At 32.5% G+C, this 15,403-nt stretch overlaps 2 protein-coding genes across 2 annotated transcripts; one reads left to right on the top strand and one right to left on the bottom strand.

The window, feature by feature from the left end:
• The first annotated feature begins 4,526 nt into the window (after nt 1-4,526).
• Nucleotides 4,527-11,730, top strand: LOC146948964 (thiosulfate/3-mercaptopyruvate sulfurtransferase 2-like). The gene is made up of 12 exons (XM_085745088.1): nt 4,527-4,694; nt 5,953-6,144; nt 7,541-7,600; nt 7,717-7,779; nt 8,315-8,439; nt 8,555-8,717; nt 8,844-8,903; nt 9,157-9,215; nt 10,430-10,511; nt 10,687-10,750; nt 10,838-10,905; nt 11,277-11,730. The coding sequence occupies exons 1-12, from the start codon at nt 4,593-4,595 to the stop codon at nt 11,382-11,384; spliced, it is 1,146 nt and encodes a 381-aa protein (XP_085601214.1). The 5' UTR covers nt 4,527-4,592; the 3' UTR covers nt 11,385-11,730.
• A 1,805-nt stretch (nt 11,731-13,535) lies between these two features.
• Nucleotides 13,536-15,403, bottom strand: LOC146948963 (transcription factor bHLH52-like). Its single transcript, XM_085741482.1, has 2 exons — nt 14,675-15,403; nt 13,536-13,905 (listed from the first exon to the last, which is right to left on the bottom strand). The coding sequence occupies exons 1-2, from the start codon at nt 15,389-15,391 to the stop codon at nt 13,690-13,692; spliced, it is 933 nt and encodes a 310-aa protein (XP_085597608.1). The 5' UTR covers nt 15,392-15,403; the 3' UTR covers nt 13,536-13,689.

Here is a 15,403-nt window from a genome sequence, read left to right as displayed (position 1 = left end):
GAGTTGCTTTTGGGTGGACTTTTACTTTGATTTGTCGAAAGAGTGCTTTGTACTTATTTGTCAACACGGTTATGTTATTTAATGATAGCCGAGTACATGTTTTAATGAGATACATAAAAATAATTTCTTACAATAATTTTAAGGCAAAACTAACTTTAACTTAATTTCGGATAACGATTTCGATATTTATCTTTTGTTTACATCATTTTGGTATATGTTTGCATATGAATTTTTAAATATCATATCTAAAACTCATAAAAACACAACCATAAATTTGATTCTTGAAAATTCATATGCAAATTAAGCAAAATGATGAAAACTACGTGAACAAATATAAATGACAAAATTGTTAGCTGAAATTAAGTTAAGAGCAATGATATTTAAACATCAAATTTTGACAATTTATGTGATAACCTATAAAACCTAGTGTTAATTTGTTTAAGAGAGAGAAAGAAAAAATTATTATAAAACTCTAATGAGTTGTTTTGGTGTGATTTTATAATTGTCATATAAGTTGTCAAAATTTTGATGTTCAAATATCATTAACCCGCAAGAGTAATTTGCCTAATTTTAAGGAAAATTCTTACATATCTTAGAGCTTTGTTGGATATCAATACTATCTAGGCAAACAAATTTTAACATTTACATTTATTTTAATTAATTGATTTATATCAATGAACTATATTGATGTTGTAGTTCAACTAGTTTTATTATGAGCTAAAAAACGCCAAACTTTAGCGCAAGTGCCTAAACTCAGAAAATAGAATTACAAAAAGAGTAAAATAAGATAGTTTGCTAATTACATAATGCAATAATTATTTATTTTTTTAGAAAAGACGCCTGAAATAATTAATTTTTTAGTACATCATGCAATAATTTTTTTTTTTTTTGAATAAAGACACATTTTATTAAGAGATAAGATCAGAAAAAAACACAGAGAAAGCATTGGACGGTACTTCTTCCATCCATACCTTATCAGCTTGCGTGGCAGCTAATTGGGCAAGAGAGTGGGCCACAAAATTATTTATTTTTTTAGAAAAGACGGTGACATCAGGCATTAGTGAAATAATTATTTTTTGAGAAAAGACGGTGACATCAGTCATTAGTGAAATAAAAAAAATTCTAATTGTCTCTATAAAAAATAAGAACAAAAAAAAAAGAAAAAAGCTTAGTGTACCGATCTAGATAGTAAAATGAAATTTTTGACAGAGGATATAGACTTTTGGTGTGATTATTTTGTTTTTCAATTTTTTTTTGGTGGTGGGAGTTTGAACTCGGGACACTTTTTATTTTCCAACTACATATTTCATAGAAATTATTTCATTTATAATTTAATAATTTTTTCTTAATTAAGTAATCAAAATTTTCAAATATATATATCTTTGTATTATAAGATAGTACTAAGTTTTTTGTTGTAACATTTTTTTTTTCATTTATACATTTTATTTAATTTTTTTTTTCATTTTATCATTTATTGCCAACAAAATATAACATAAGAAAAATGCTAAAGAATGTGTTCAAATCATTCTTTAAGGACTTTAAATGATAAGTCTTTATAAAAGTTTATGTTTTTTTTTTTTTAAACAAAACAGTTTATGCATTTAATGTTGTTTTATCTTGGTTTTCGGGTGTCAAACATTGATTACGTTTGAACCTTTTAAACCGGTGATATCTTATTTTTTCTTGGGAAGGGAAAAAGTAAGCAAAACCCTTGAGAATCGAGGTCCGGAAGTTGTTTTCGCTACGGGAAGGTGTTAGGCACCCATAACGACTATAGTATCCTATAGGAACCGTCTTTAATTTCTACGCGCGCGCTTTATTTTTAAATGCTATTTTGAAAGTGTTTATTAAACCTAAGAATGTTCTAAGTGAAGAATTGGAGGGAGAAGAATGTTTTTGGATTTTTATTTTAGTTGAATTGAAGGAATTTTGTTCCTTGCCTACGTACCCGATTAAGGGATCAAATCCACCGTAGTTCTCTTCCAAAAATGTTTTTGTTTTTGTTGGTTGATTTTAAGTTTGAAAATGGAGTTTGAAGAATAGAAAGAGGCCTCAAGGGCATGAGATTTTGAAATTGTGAGGTTGAATTAGTCATTTGCAAAATATGGTCTAAGCATGATTATTTTCATTGAAATTTGATTAAGAAAATGAAAAAGGAAAATACAATGGGATTTTGATCCCAAGGTTTATTTAGAAAATAGTTTGGGTGATATTGTTCATATTTTTTTGGAAAATTGATTTTTCTAAGTATAAAGCCTAAACATACATCTAAACATACAATCCTAAACATACATCTAAACATGCATATTCTAGCTATATACCTAAAGTGAGGTGTGTGCATGTGTCGGTGCTTGTGTCGGTGTACATTATTAGAGTCCATTGTCCGTTACATCATTGGCCTAGATACATTCTATGGTCTTGCAAGAATTTAAAAGGTATGAGGAAGAAATATTACAAAATTTCCTAAGTTTACACTCTACTTTTTGCATGAACTTAAATTGCGAGAAATGAAACTAAAATTGAAGAATGAAATATGCTCATGAAACATGAAAGGAAAGAGGTTAGTAGCACAAAAATATAGAAAAGAAATAGAAACAAGTAAAGAGAATCAAAGTAACTAGAAATTAACAAAGAGAGGACCAAGAACTTAATCAAAAAACATGGTGAAATAGTACTTGAAAGATTACTAAAATTCTAAGACAAAACTAAGGCCTATAATCCTCACGTCAATGGTAACATTCCAAGAGTTTTAAATTCATCATGATGTGAGAAATTAAGGGACATTAGCATGCAATACAATCATAGTATTTCCAAGTCTATTTGCACTTTACTTGACGCAAGAAACACACATTATTCACATAGTACAAAATCCATGATAAGAAACCAAACCGAACAACAAGTACATACAAAATCAAGAGGCCAATTCACTCAAAAAAAAATGCATATTCAAAGTCACTATTATGTGCTAAATTCAAGAACCAAAATCACTTCAAAATTGCACAAAGTCTTATAAGAAAAAGTGAGCCAAAAGCACAAGAAAGTTGCACGTAATCTTGAAATGAATTTCAGCATGAAATCACATTTCACAAGCGAACATCAAGTACCAACAATTATGAGCCAAAAAAGTATCACGCAAGTCTTAGAAATTTTAACACAATTTGGCACCAAGAATTAAAAGAAAACGAAATCGACACAATCAAAATTACTTCACCTACCTTGGATCAAAATCAACATACGAAATACGTCAAAATTGGCATGAGGGGCCAAAACTACAAAAGGGGCGGTACTTAGGGGGCTGAATTGTATTTTATTTGTTAGGGGGCCAAAATCGCAACTTCCTAATACTTAGGGGGCCAAAACTGCTATTAAGCCTTAACATTATTACTATCCATGTGATGTTGAAATGAGGTTTCAATTATAATATATTTCATCTTTTAATTTATTTTCATGTGATGTTGTAGTCCGAAATTTTCAATATGGTGCAATCTAGTTGGTCATAATCACAAAGAAAACAACAACACAATAAAAATCAGAATTCACTACGATAAAAAATATACCCTTTTTAGTAACTGTATTAATCAACCACTAATTCCTTCACGACTTATCTCATGTTCATCAATTTTATAACTAAAATGAAAAACAACAAATTTTTAAGTTATATACTGAAAACCTTAAAATGAATTCAAACCTTAGTAAACGTGTGACTGTGTGATCAACAAATCAAACATCAATTGAAGGTTAAAGAATAAAATGAATGGATAAAAATGAAAACAAAAATGAAAAAAAAAGTCACAAACAATGGAGATAATGAACAATCATGAATGGAAAAACGAACAGGAAAGTGTTTACCTTCATTGACTATGAAATCTTCCTTCAAAACCGCTCTTCAAAAGATGATCGATGGTGATGGAATCAAAGCTTTTGGAGAGATAAAGATAGCGATGATTTTAGCGGCAAGGAGAAGAGTCAGAGACTCATTTGATGTGAATTAAATATGAGAATAGAAGGATGAGTAAAAGAAGAAAACTAAAAAATTAAAAGTGAAAAGTGAAATGTTTCATGCAATTAGATCATTGTACACGTGGATGACATGTGGATAGCACAACACAACATGCTGATCGTCACATCATCTTTCCTAACGTAGACATTGATCAGATGAATGAATTTGATAGACATTCTTTAAATTCAAGACTAATTACTATTTTATTAAATTGGGGGACGAAGTCCTTGTGAACTTAGCTACAAAAATAATGCATAATATATGTAAGCACCGGGGTTCAAACCCCGACCATCACAATTTGGGGGACAAAATTGAGTAGTCCTTACAAATTTGAGGATGAATTTGTCTATTCACTCAAATCAAAATATTATAACTTTTACAAAATTATAACTTTTACAAAATATTACACTTAAAAACGTTAATCAACGAAACAAAACAAAAACAGTGACACCTTCATTCAGCTGCTTCACATCACATCACATCACACACTCTCACTTAATTGATGCTTTTTTGATTTTTAATTTTTAATTAAAATTTCGATTTTGGAACAACCTGCGACTCTTGTTCGAGTTATCCGAGGCCACTCCTTTTAATGGCTTCGTCCCTTTTCACAAAGATTCTTTTACGCCCTCGCTCGGTTCACACTTCTTTCTTTTTCTCTCACAACCCACCGATTCTCTCTTCTTTCTTCAATGTAAGTAAGAATCGCTTTTTCTCTCTCAATTTTCATCTGGGTACTTCAATTTTGTGCGTTTATAGATTTTGGGTTTTTTTCTTTGGTTGTAAAGTTTTGATTTTTAAGTATTGGAATTGGAATATAAGGTGGCCCAGATTTTGTGTTTTAGGTTCTTGATTGACTAGTTGAGTGATGATGATATGCTTGTTTGACTCACTGACACAGACACTCTGCAAACAAATTAAAAAAATTGAATTAAAGTTATCACATGTGTCAGTGTTGGACACCGGATGTCTTCCATCAGAAGTATCAGTGTTACAGGGGTTTGACTTAGTTAGTTCTGTGGCAATTTTTGTGTCTTTGGTGTTGAACCAAGTTTATTAACACACTAGTAGTACTAGGAGTGGCATAAAAACTAGTTTGTAATACATTTGTTATTGGTTATATGGATTGTTGGGTGTTTTGCATGTTTGTTTCCAAGGAAAGGGCATTGTTAATACAGCTGACTTGAGTGAAATATCTGGTGGGGATTAGTTCTAATAATGATTCTAGTTTGTCATCAGTGGGATTACGACAATTATTTGCTTTTGTAAGCTACGAAGCACAAACACGTACACCAGACACGACGTCTGACACGAATATGTTGACACCGGTAATAATTTGAGAAAATGAATTTATTGAATGTAAACACATGTGTTGGTGTCAGACACCGGGACACACCTAATCTAAGAGGCGTCTGTGCTTCAGAGTTTGCAGGCTCACTTATGAACTGTTAATATAATGAATTGAACTTCTTTGTATTGGTTTTATGAGTGAATTGTTGATTATTTGATAAAAGTGGTGGGTAGCCTCTGAGATACAGTTGTTTGCAATTGAATATTTTAGTGCTGTTGGCCATAGTGTAGCGGAATTTGAATAAACTGCTTTTATTTTGTGATATGCGATTTAGTACAAAGTGTTGTCAAATAGTGGCTACTGGCTACAACATAGCAGAATTTTACAGTTGTTTTCCACAAAGTCTCGATTGACAACACTGGTATATTTATTTTTAGTGTGTAAGTACTGGACATGATGCTACTTTTGTGTGTAAAAATTTGGTAGAAGCAAGTGAAAAGTGTTTCATTCAATTTGTTATTGTGAACGAGAGAACTTTTTCTTTTGCAGTCTATACTCTTGTTCCTTTGTTTAACCAAAAAGTTATTGTCTTATTGATCTCAAGCTTTTTTGTTTGTTCTTTTGACACGATCATATTGTATAATTTCTCTTTGACATGCAGAAGCGGCTCTTCTCTATACGAGCTGTTCCAACCTCTACAGCCGCAAATACCAACTCGACTGGTTGGTCTCCTTGTATGGCTTCGTCAATAGTTAGCAGAAGAGCTACATATTCAACACGGTCTGCACCTTCAAATGAACCAGTTGTTTCTGTGGATTGGCTTTATGATAACCTGAAGGAGCCTGATATTAAGGTACTTGCCTTAATGCTTTTGTTGGTGCCTAAACTAAATAGTACCCTTACATAGTTTTTATTCTTAGCATTTGTAAATTACAAAATTTGTTATTTATGCTATTTTTTTTATTGGTTGTGGAACATTGCACATATGTCTGAAAGTTACTTATTGAATTCTGAATGCAATTTTGTTTACATTAATGAAAAGGTAGAAGCCGAGAGTTTTACCAACAATCTCCCATAGATAGTTAGGTTTGCTAATTTGATCAGATTTGGGAAAATGAAATTCCGCTTGAGATCTTTTATTATTATTATTATTATTATTTAATGACAGAAGAACTGTGCTATTGTTGTGCTATGTATATATGATTCAACCATGAAGCCCTGTTCTTTTGATCACTTACTTGGTAATTATAGATCTGGACACTTGTTCAATCACCATATAATATATATCATGTTAGAGAATCTCATTATTTCAAGAATATGAGTGCATTAGTAACATCTAGCAAAATTTGCAAAGCCAGCACTTCCTGCCATTTAGTGCCGCCAACTTGTAATCCATGAAGCACCGACATAGACACGACATGGACAACGGATGCAATACTGACATTAACACAGACACTGATTATAATTTGAGAAAGTGGAAGAGATTGAGTGTAACCAGTATGAGTGTCAGACACTGACGCGTCTCGGACATTGACACATTTTGGACACTTTGACAAACCTTGAACCATAGTCACATAATACGCAATCCGCGTTGGTACGTGACATGAGAAGAATTCGGTACATATGGGGGTATAGAGCTTCGGTATGCGTCCGTTCGTAATACTTGTGAAAATATAAAATATTTGTCAAAGATAGAAATATAGTAGCTGAAAATGTCCCACATCGGTCATATAGTAAAACATTGATAGGAAGGAGCATACACCTGATACTTCAGCGTACTGAAAGCCACGCATGTTGCTGTACAGTTAGGAGCCAGTGACTTATCACTTCCCATTCTAATTGAAATTAGTTCAAATATTTATATTTATTTTTCATTTTCTTTGGTATCTTTTTTTTGGTAATGGTGACAGTGACTTTTTACTTCCCATGCCAAATGAAATTAGTTTGAATATTTATTTCTCATTTATTCTAGTATGTATGAGGTTGGTTCGCTGGGTACCCCAATTAGTGAGAATTCCTTACAAATTTTTGCGAACCGGTTTGAAAAAGAACCGCGAACCGGTTCCTAAGAGTTCCGCGAATTACGTGACTATGCCTTGAACTTAAAGTGTTGGTGCTACATAGCTTGTAAACTTTGCTTTTGTCTATATGCTTATAAAACAGTCATACGGTCATCTTGCTGTAATTGGCATAAATTTAGTATGATTTAATTCTAGATCTTTAATACTTATGTTGTCTATTCTACGCAGGTGGTGGATGCATCCTGGTACATGCCAGATGAGCAGAGGAATCCAATTCAGGAGTATCAGGTATTGACATTAAAGTTTTGAACAATTGGATGATGTATGGCATTGCCTCAATACGTTCTCTTAGACGTACTTCATTTTTAATTAATGTTCCTTTTGTGTAATATCATGTGCGACAGGTTGCTCACATTCCTGGGGCCCTTTTCTTTGATGTAGATGGAATAGCAGATCGAACTACAAATGTGAGCTTTTCTCCATTTTATTATTTTGATGTTTTTTTTAATATATACCTTTTTGTTGAAGCAGTTCTTATATCAGATTCTTGTTTTCATATTTTCTTAGTAATTTGCTAATCAATCATACTATATATAAATGTTGGAGCATACACTTCTCTAGATGATTATGTTAGCTATATTATACTCAGCAATAATTGCAGTAACATAATTTAGATAAAACTCAGTTTACGGTTTCTTTCATGAAACCCTAGCTCAGACGATTAGAATAAAAATAGCAAGCAGATGAAGTAAAACCAGTTAAGCAAATACTTTATCTGTTCACCTTGCTGCTATAGGGAAGTCTCATGAATATTTTTCAATTTCAAGGAGTGCATAAAACAATGATGACTAATAGTCCTGCTTCCTTTAGAAGGATAGCAGTTTAATATTTAAGAGTATTGTTTATTTTTTGTGAGCATTCTTAATAGTTATCTGATTATTTTATAGATTGTTCTTGGTTAATATGTGAAATTGTGAATGCTGAATCTTATTCATTGATCAGTTGCCACACATGTTGCCATCAGAGGAAGCTTTTGCTGCTGCTGTTTCTGCTCTTGGCATACAGAACAAAGATGACTTAGTTGTTTATGATGGCAAAGGAATATTTAGTGCAGCTCGTGTTTGGTGGTAAGCCATGGTGTGGTGTAAAAACAGAAAAACAATATATAATATTGGACTGTAATCTTGTTGAATTTTCTTTGTAGTGTCATTAATACCTTTGTTTTTGTTCACTGATTAACAGGATGTTCCGAGTGTTTGGGCATGACAGAGTTTGGGTTTTAGATGGTGGCCTGCCAAGATGGCGGGCATCTGGTTATGATGTTGAATCTAGTGCTTCAAGTGATGCTATTCTTAAAGCCAGTGCTGCAAGTGAGGCAATAGAGAAAGTTTATCAGGGACAAGCAGTGAGTTTGGGAACTATCCATCTTTTTTTTAATGATATTTTTTTTCCTTTACTTGGAGTTGCACTTGGCAGTTTTATTTTATAAGTTAACGTGTTGCTTCTTGCGTGTACTTTTTTTGTTTTTCAGGTTGGTCCAATCACATTTGAGACTAAATTTCAGCCACATCTTGTTTGGAACCTGGAACAGGTTGGTTGCATTTCTAGTGTTATTTCAAATGTAATTTATGAATATGTATGTCTCGTGATTGCTGAAGAAGTAACTGTATTGTGGTAGAATAAGTTCCGTGTTCATAATGCGGCTGTTAATCCTGTTTCAATCACTGCAGCAATTGATTGAATTATATTGACAATGTTGGTGGTTCAAGAATATCAATCAGTTATGTAGATGTATTGTTAGTTGAATGTTACCTTATTTTTTCTCTGTTTCCTTTTCCTAATAGGTAACAAAAAATATAGAGGAAAAATCTCACCAACACGTAGATGCTCGAGGAAAGCCCAGGTGATCTACATTCCCTTAGTTTTATGCTTTGACATCATATATGATTCACATGTAACTTAGTTATCAATTCGGAAATGCTATAATAGGATGGTTGGTATACTGAAAATATAGTTATACAGATTACTAATTTGTACTACATATATACAACAATAAGTGCTGTCAAATTGCCACCATGGCGGTGACATGGTGCTATATGACTCTGCACTTTTTGTGCCTGCTGCCATAAGCTGCAACACCTATTATGGTCATGATAAGCCGTAATGCCACGTTTATATGGTGGATTTTTGGCTGGCCGCCATCCGCCATTAATGGCAACGCTTTACCATTGATAGTGGTCCTCAAAAATAAAAATAAAAAATCCAAAATTGGAAGACATTTTCAGGATTGATACTCAAAAGCAATAATCTATACAAGTAATCACTGTCAATCTAAGGCGTAATCAACAAGGAAATCAAATGACAACAAAAGTCGTTGATGAGCATACGGAAAAACAGTGCAACACCAAATCTTAAAATAAGTTATGTGATCAATAGAAAAAACTATGATGGTCAAGTTAATGGAAAAAAAGAGCAGTGAATTGTGACAGCACACAGGATCAGAATGCTGTTAGCTATGAGGTGCGTGCATGAACTGTGAAACTGTGAAGGGTTGTGCACACACTAGATGATAGGGACCGTGTAGATGAACTGGTCCAAGTGGCACCTAATGTGGAGGGCAGGCCTAAAATATGGCAAGTCCACTATAGGAAACAGTCTTTAGAACAACAAAACTTTAGATTGAAGGTGTGTCTGAGTGTCTAACACGTGTTGGTGTTGTTGGACAATGGACACCAACACGACAGTGACACTTGTAAGTTGTAATCACATACAATCATTTCTACTTTCTTAAGTCATTATCGGTGTCTACATGTTGCTTTCATGTCTGATGTTCGTGTTAGTGCATCATAGGAAACGGTTTAAGAATACTGGGAAGGATGACCTGGCAAGATAGAGAGGGAAATGATATTTTTTAGGGAGAGTTAGCTAACAAGGAATAAGGAAGAGTGAATAAGGTATCATGATTTCTGTTAGGAGAAAGAAAGGATCACCGAGAACCTTACTTGTAGACTGAGATGATGACCATCATGGCAATGAAAAATGTGTTTTTCAATTTGGGACTGAATTTCGTTTTTGATGTATGGTTCTTGGATTTCTGAATATTTTATCCTTTGACAGGTTTGATGGAATTGCACCAGAGCCCAGAAAAGGAATCAGGAGTGGTCATGTACCTGGCAGCAAATGCATTCCCTTTTCTCAGGTACACCATATGGTCAGGTCTATTATATCGATAAAAATCATGCATTCTTATCTCAGTTCTGATCGAGTTGTGTTAACCTGTTCGATATCGTTATTGTTATTAAGAACTCTTCAGTATATTGTTACATTATGCGTGCCAGACTATTTTATCAATGCCAAACGTCTTTTACCTGTAGATGTTAGATGGTTCACAAACATTGTTACCAGCAGACGAGCTTAAGAAGCGGTTTGATCAAGAAGGTTTGAACATCTTTCTATGGATTTTAATATTGCTGAGTCATTTAGTTCCCGAATTCTACCGTCACATATGTTCCCTTTGACTTGCAGGTATCTCTTTGGAAAGCCCGGTTGTGACTTCGTGTGGAACTGGAGTAACTGCATGCATTCTTGCACTGGTATCTCCGTCTCTTCCCTAATCTTTTCCATAGGAAATTGTAAATCGCTAATCTGTGCTTGGGCCTGTTTGGATAAACAACTTAATTTGCAGTTTATAGCATAAGCATATATGAATAAGCTATTTTGGTTACACAAGATAAAATAAAGTCAAATTGTTTTCATATAAACTATAAGCAATTTTCATAAGCTTTCTTGGAGAAGTTATGGAAATAAGCTGAAAACAACTTATGAACATGTCATAACTTGTTTTCATAAATTCACTTGAACAGTCACACAAGTGCTTATTGTGTAAATACTTTGGTATATTGGGAAATTTCGTTCTTTTACATTTTGATTTTGACTTTTTTTTTTTTTTTTTTTTTTGTTACAGGGTCTTCATCGTCTTGGAAAGACCGATGTTCCGGTTTATGATGGATCATGGACCGAATGGGGAGCACATCCTGAAACACCTGTTGACACCGCCGAACAAAAGCAATAGAGCCACAAAAAAGTATATGGCAAAAGGCTATATCTACTTTTCAAACATTCTGAGCTCACCTAATTTATCTCTGCATCTTTGCTTTATATTATCGTGTTGGATTAATTGTGATTAAATTGGAATATTCTCATGTCCAACAGCAATACTAATAGTAAATCCTGTCATGTGTCTTATAAAAATAACGATAGGATTGTTAAGGAGGTGTGTGGATTGCAGAGTTTTTGAAGGTGGGGAAGCTTATTTGGGAAATCTTACCTTACTTTTGACTTTATTTGGCAGTATAATTGTACTTTATTTTCATTTAAAATGAGACATGGAAAATATATGTTACATCTCATTCTACAAATGTTGGTCCTTGATATCATTTGTAACTTACATGCAATCCCCTTATATGGCTGATTTTTATTTATTTATTTATTTGTAGGTTATATACTTTATACTCTATACTCATCACCCTTTTCTATTCTAACTGCTACATTACACTAGCAAATTTTGGGTGCTCCAACACATGTTAGAGCCTACATCTCTCACAATATTTGTTGAAAATACAACGTTTTTTTTTTCTTCAAATAATATAAAATATTTAGTTAAAAATAATATTTTTTTTTTTAAAGAAGTTAAAACTAGCTATACAAGCTTCTCTTGTGACTTTCTTTGTACTCGATAAATAACTGCTACAGGTTCCATTCCACGTACCCTAAAAAAATAGTTCAATTCCACCTCACATCTTTTATAACTCGGTCCATTTTCACATTTAACTTGTGTGTTTTATGTGTTGATTTCCTTTTTCACATTCTTGTAGATCGGTTCATACGCATCAACCATCCTGAACTTACGGTATGCTAAGAGAATTGGATGAGAATAATTAGGATTGTGATTAAATAATATCAAGAACGTGTCAAAGATCTTAATTATATCTTCATTGTTTTTTTTTATTCTTTTTTTAATTAATACAATGGATTGTGAAATGGAAAAGAAAACAAACGAAATTGTGAAGTCATTCCTAGTTACTAGGAAAAAAAACCAGCTCATTTTCATTTACAATATTCTTTTCCCTAAAGTCTTGTATATTGGACCAAGTATTCATATTAATAACTGTTTCCTTGGTGATTCATCACACTATAAAAGAAGAAAATTGTTAGTGTAAAAAACCTTTTTTTTTTTGTTTTTTAAATAATATATTTTCTTTAAATTCTTTCTCAATTTTTGGGTAACTTGTTTCTTTCTCTTATATCATATTCTAATTTTTGTTTTAATAATTTCTAAATTTCTCATACAAATAAAAGAAGGCACGGGGAATAGAAACATATACATGCGTGTATGAGTAAATTCCTTTAAAAAAATGTATATGAGTAATAATTGAGCGAAGACCATATTCAAAAAATAATTCAGTGAAGTGGTAAAATTCAAGAAAACATAATTCAAGAAAACATACATGGTATTGTTAGGGATATGATTTTGGACTATATCTTAGTTATGGATATTAGAAAACTCTTATGAAGTTGTTTTTTTGAGCATTATTTTTTTCAACAGTACTAGTGCTATATATTTCTTTTTCTTTTTTTTTCAACAGTACTAGTGCTATATATTTCTTTTTCTTTTGATCAAGTAGTCTAGTGGATCGATGCGCATGACAAATCATATAATATTTTTAAACTTCTAGTGCATGGAGTAAGAATTAATTTGATAAATCAAACTCAATATGGGTTCGCATATTTTTATGCATAACATTTCTCTTCTTTTTTCACCGCAGAATTTTTTTGAGCAAAATCCCAAGCAAATAATAACCACTCTTGAAACATATATTGAATGTTATTCAAAGCTTCCTCTTAAAAACAATCAAGGTTCAAACTTCAAACTTTAAACCCAGGAAATAAAAACTTTGGTTTCAGCTTGTTATTCTAATTAAATAACAAAATTATCTCCACCTTAAGAAGTTTAGAGATATTAATGAATGATCCTATTTAAGGAGATTAGGGCCACCCAAGACAAGGTGAGATACTTAAAGCTGAAAATAAAATCATAAAATTAGTAGACTATGATACCTGCAGCATGAGTTTCACGTACATCACCATTGGCAAGCATGACTTAACCATACAAATATTAAAATAATTCATGAAACTAAAGATAAATAAATAAACAAATGGTTCCTCTTTAAAGCAAAATGAGCTACAAGAAATTGAATGCAAAACGAAGTACAAAAAAATTGAATCTAAGCTAGTCTCATGAGTAGAGAGCTATATTTATTAATGAAAAAAAAAATGAAATAAATTATGCCGCACTACAAAATTGTGAGAAAATAACACTATTCTTGCTTTGGTTTCTTCTCAATCTCAGTTCCAACAAGCTGTTTCAGACCCTTAAGGATGGTAGGTTTTGATTGAACATCATTATGATTGCTCAATTTGGTGACAAACTCTTTTGGAACAAAGCACTTTTCTTCTGAATACAATTTCTCTTGAACAAATGGAGAAACAACTAGTTTGTGTAGATCTTCACTTGGAGGAGGTTCCTTTTCTTCCTGAAATAATCAATGATCATATATATAAACAAAAGAGAATGAATACTCTAAGCATTAATTAATTTTATTGTATAAAGTTACACTAGGAATTTAGCTTTTACAAAAATGTTACACTATTAATTTTATTTTCTAGGTGCTGAATCATGTCATGGGATTATAAATTTTTTAATATCCTTCCAAGTGTTTGGGAAACTAAATATAATAAAGAAAGTAAAAATAATGAATATTTAAAAACAAAGAGTGGATAATTCCTTGTTGAACAGTTACATAGCCAGCTCATTCCATATACAATTGTTGTTCCTAAATACTCTCTTGTTTATTGACCATTTCCTCTTCTTATTAACCGTTTCCCTAACCCTTCTCTCTCTCTCTCTCTCTCTCTCTCTCTCTCTCTCTCTCTCTCTCTTTCTCTCTCTCAATTTTTTTTTTTAACAATTCCTAAATATTTTCAGAGTAAAAGTAGGCAGGAAAAAAATAAATGTAAAAAAGACAACATTGAGACAATAGTTATTATTTTACACACATAAATGAGAAAACTAACTAAATCTACAATAATGGCATTAATATCCATTTTAGATATTTACAAAGATACATACATAATCACACTACGAAAAATGACATATAATCATTTTTTTTTATCAACATAAGACCTAAGGAAGGACACAAAACAGTTGAAATCGAAACTCAAGTGAAGACAAGTAATTAACTTCAATTATGAGCTCTAATATATATAAGAACATTGCAACAATAAAAAAGCAAAAACAGTTACCTTGCTAAATGTTTCCATAAGTTGAAGCATTCCAACTTGAGCTTGAAGAAACTTGACATAATTAGCAGCAGCATGAAGCATCTCTGCTGTGTTCATCTTTGGTCCACCAGGAACCAACTTCCCAAGCTCTTGTGTCTTCTCAGTTATCTTCCTTCTCCTTTCTCTCGCCGCGATACTCTGCGACGAGATAGTCCTTTCACCAATTTTCTTCTCACATTGAACAACATCAACAATTTTTGAAGCAGCAAAGGTTTCTGCCTCAAAGGAAGCAAAAGGGTTAGGGTTAGTCATAAACTCATCCACAAAAAAATTGGTTGAGTTCAAAAGCTCTTGTTGTGGCTCTTCTCTTTTCTCCTCATAATATAGCAGCTTTTGGCGTTTTGGACAATGAAGCTGGTAGTTGTTGAAAATGAAATCTTCCTCATTTGGGAAAATTTCATTCATCGAAACGAAGCCATCGTTTTGAGAAGAAAAAGTGGAGTCAACAAGTAGTTGATCATCTTGACAAGGGTAAGTCTCATTTGAGTAAAAACAATTAGGAGTTTGAAAAATGAAGCTTTCATCTAAAAGAGAAGCTTCATTGAAATAGTGGTTTTGTTGCACAAGTTGTTCTTGTTCATGATGTTGAAAAGTGGTGATTTCTGAGTTGTTGGTAGCAGTTTGAATAGGTTGATAAGGGTAACAATTATAGTTAAAGTATGTGCTAAGTGCTCCCATGTTAACAAAAAA

The sequence above is a fragment of the Medicago sativa genome, chromosome 2, assembly GCF_051527215.1.
Source record: "Medicago sativa cultivar Bolivia chromosome 2, Bolivia_mono, whole genome shotgun sequence".
Lineage (NCBI taxonomy): Eukaryota > Viridiplantae > Streptophyta > Magnoliopsida > Fabales > Fabaceae > Medicago > Medicago sativa.
The sequence above is the reverse complement of the archived record's forward strand: the minus strand, read 5'-3'. Positions and strand labels throughout refer to the sequence as shown.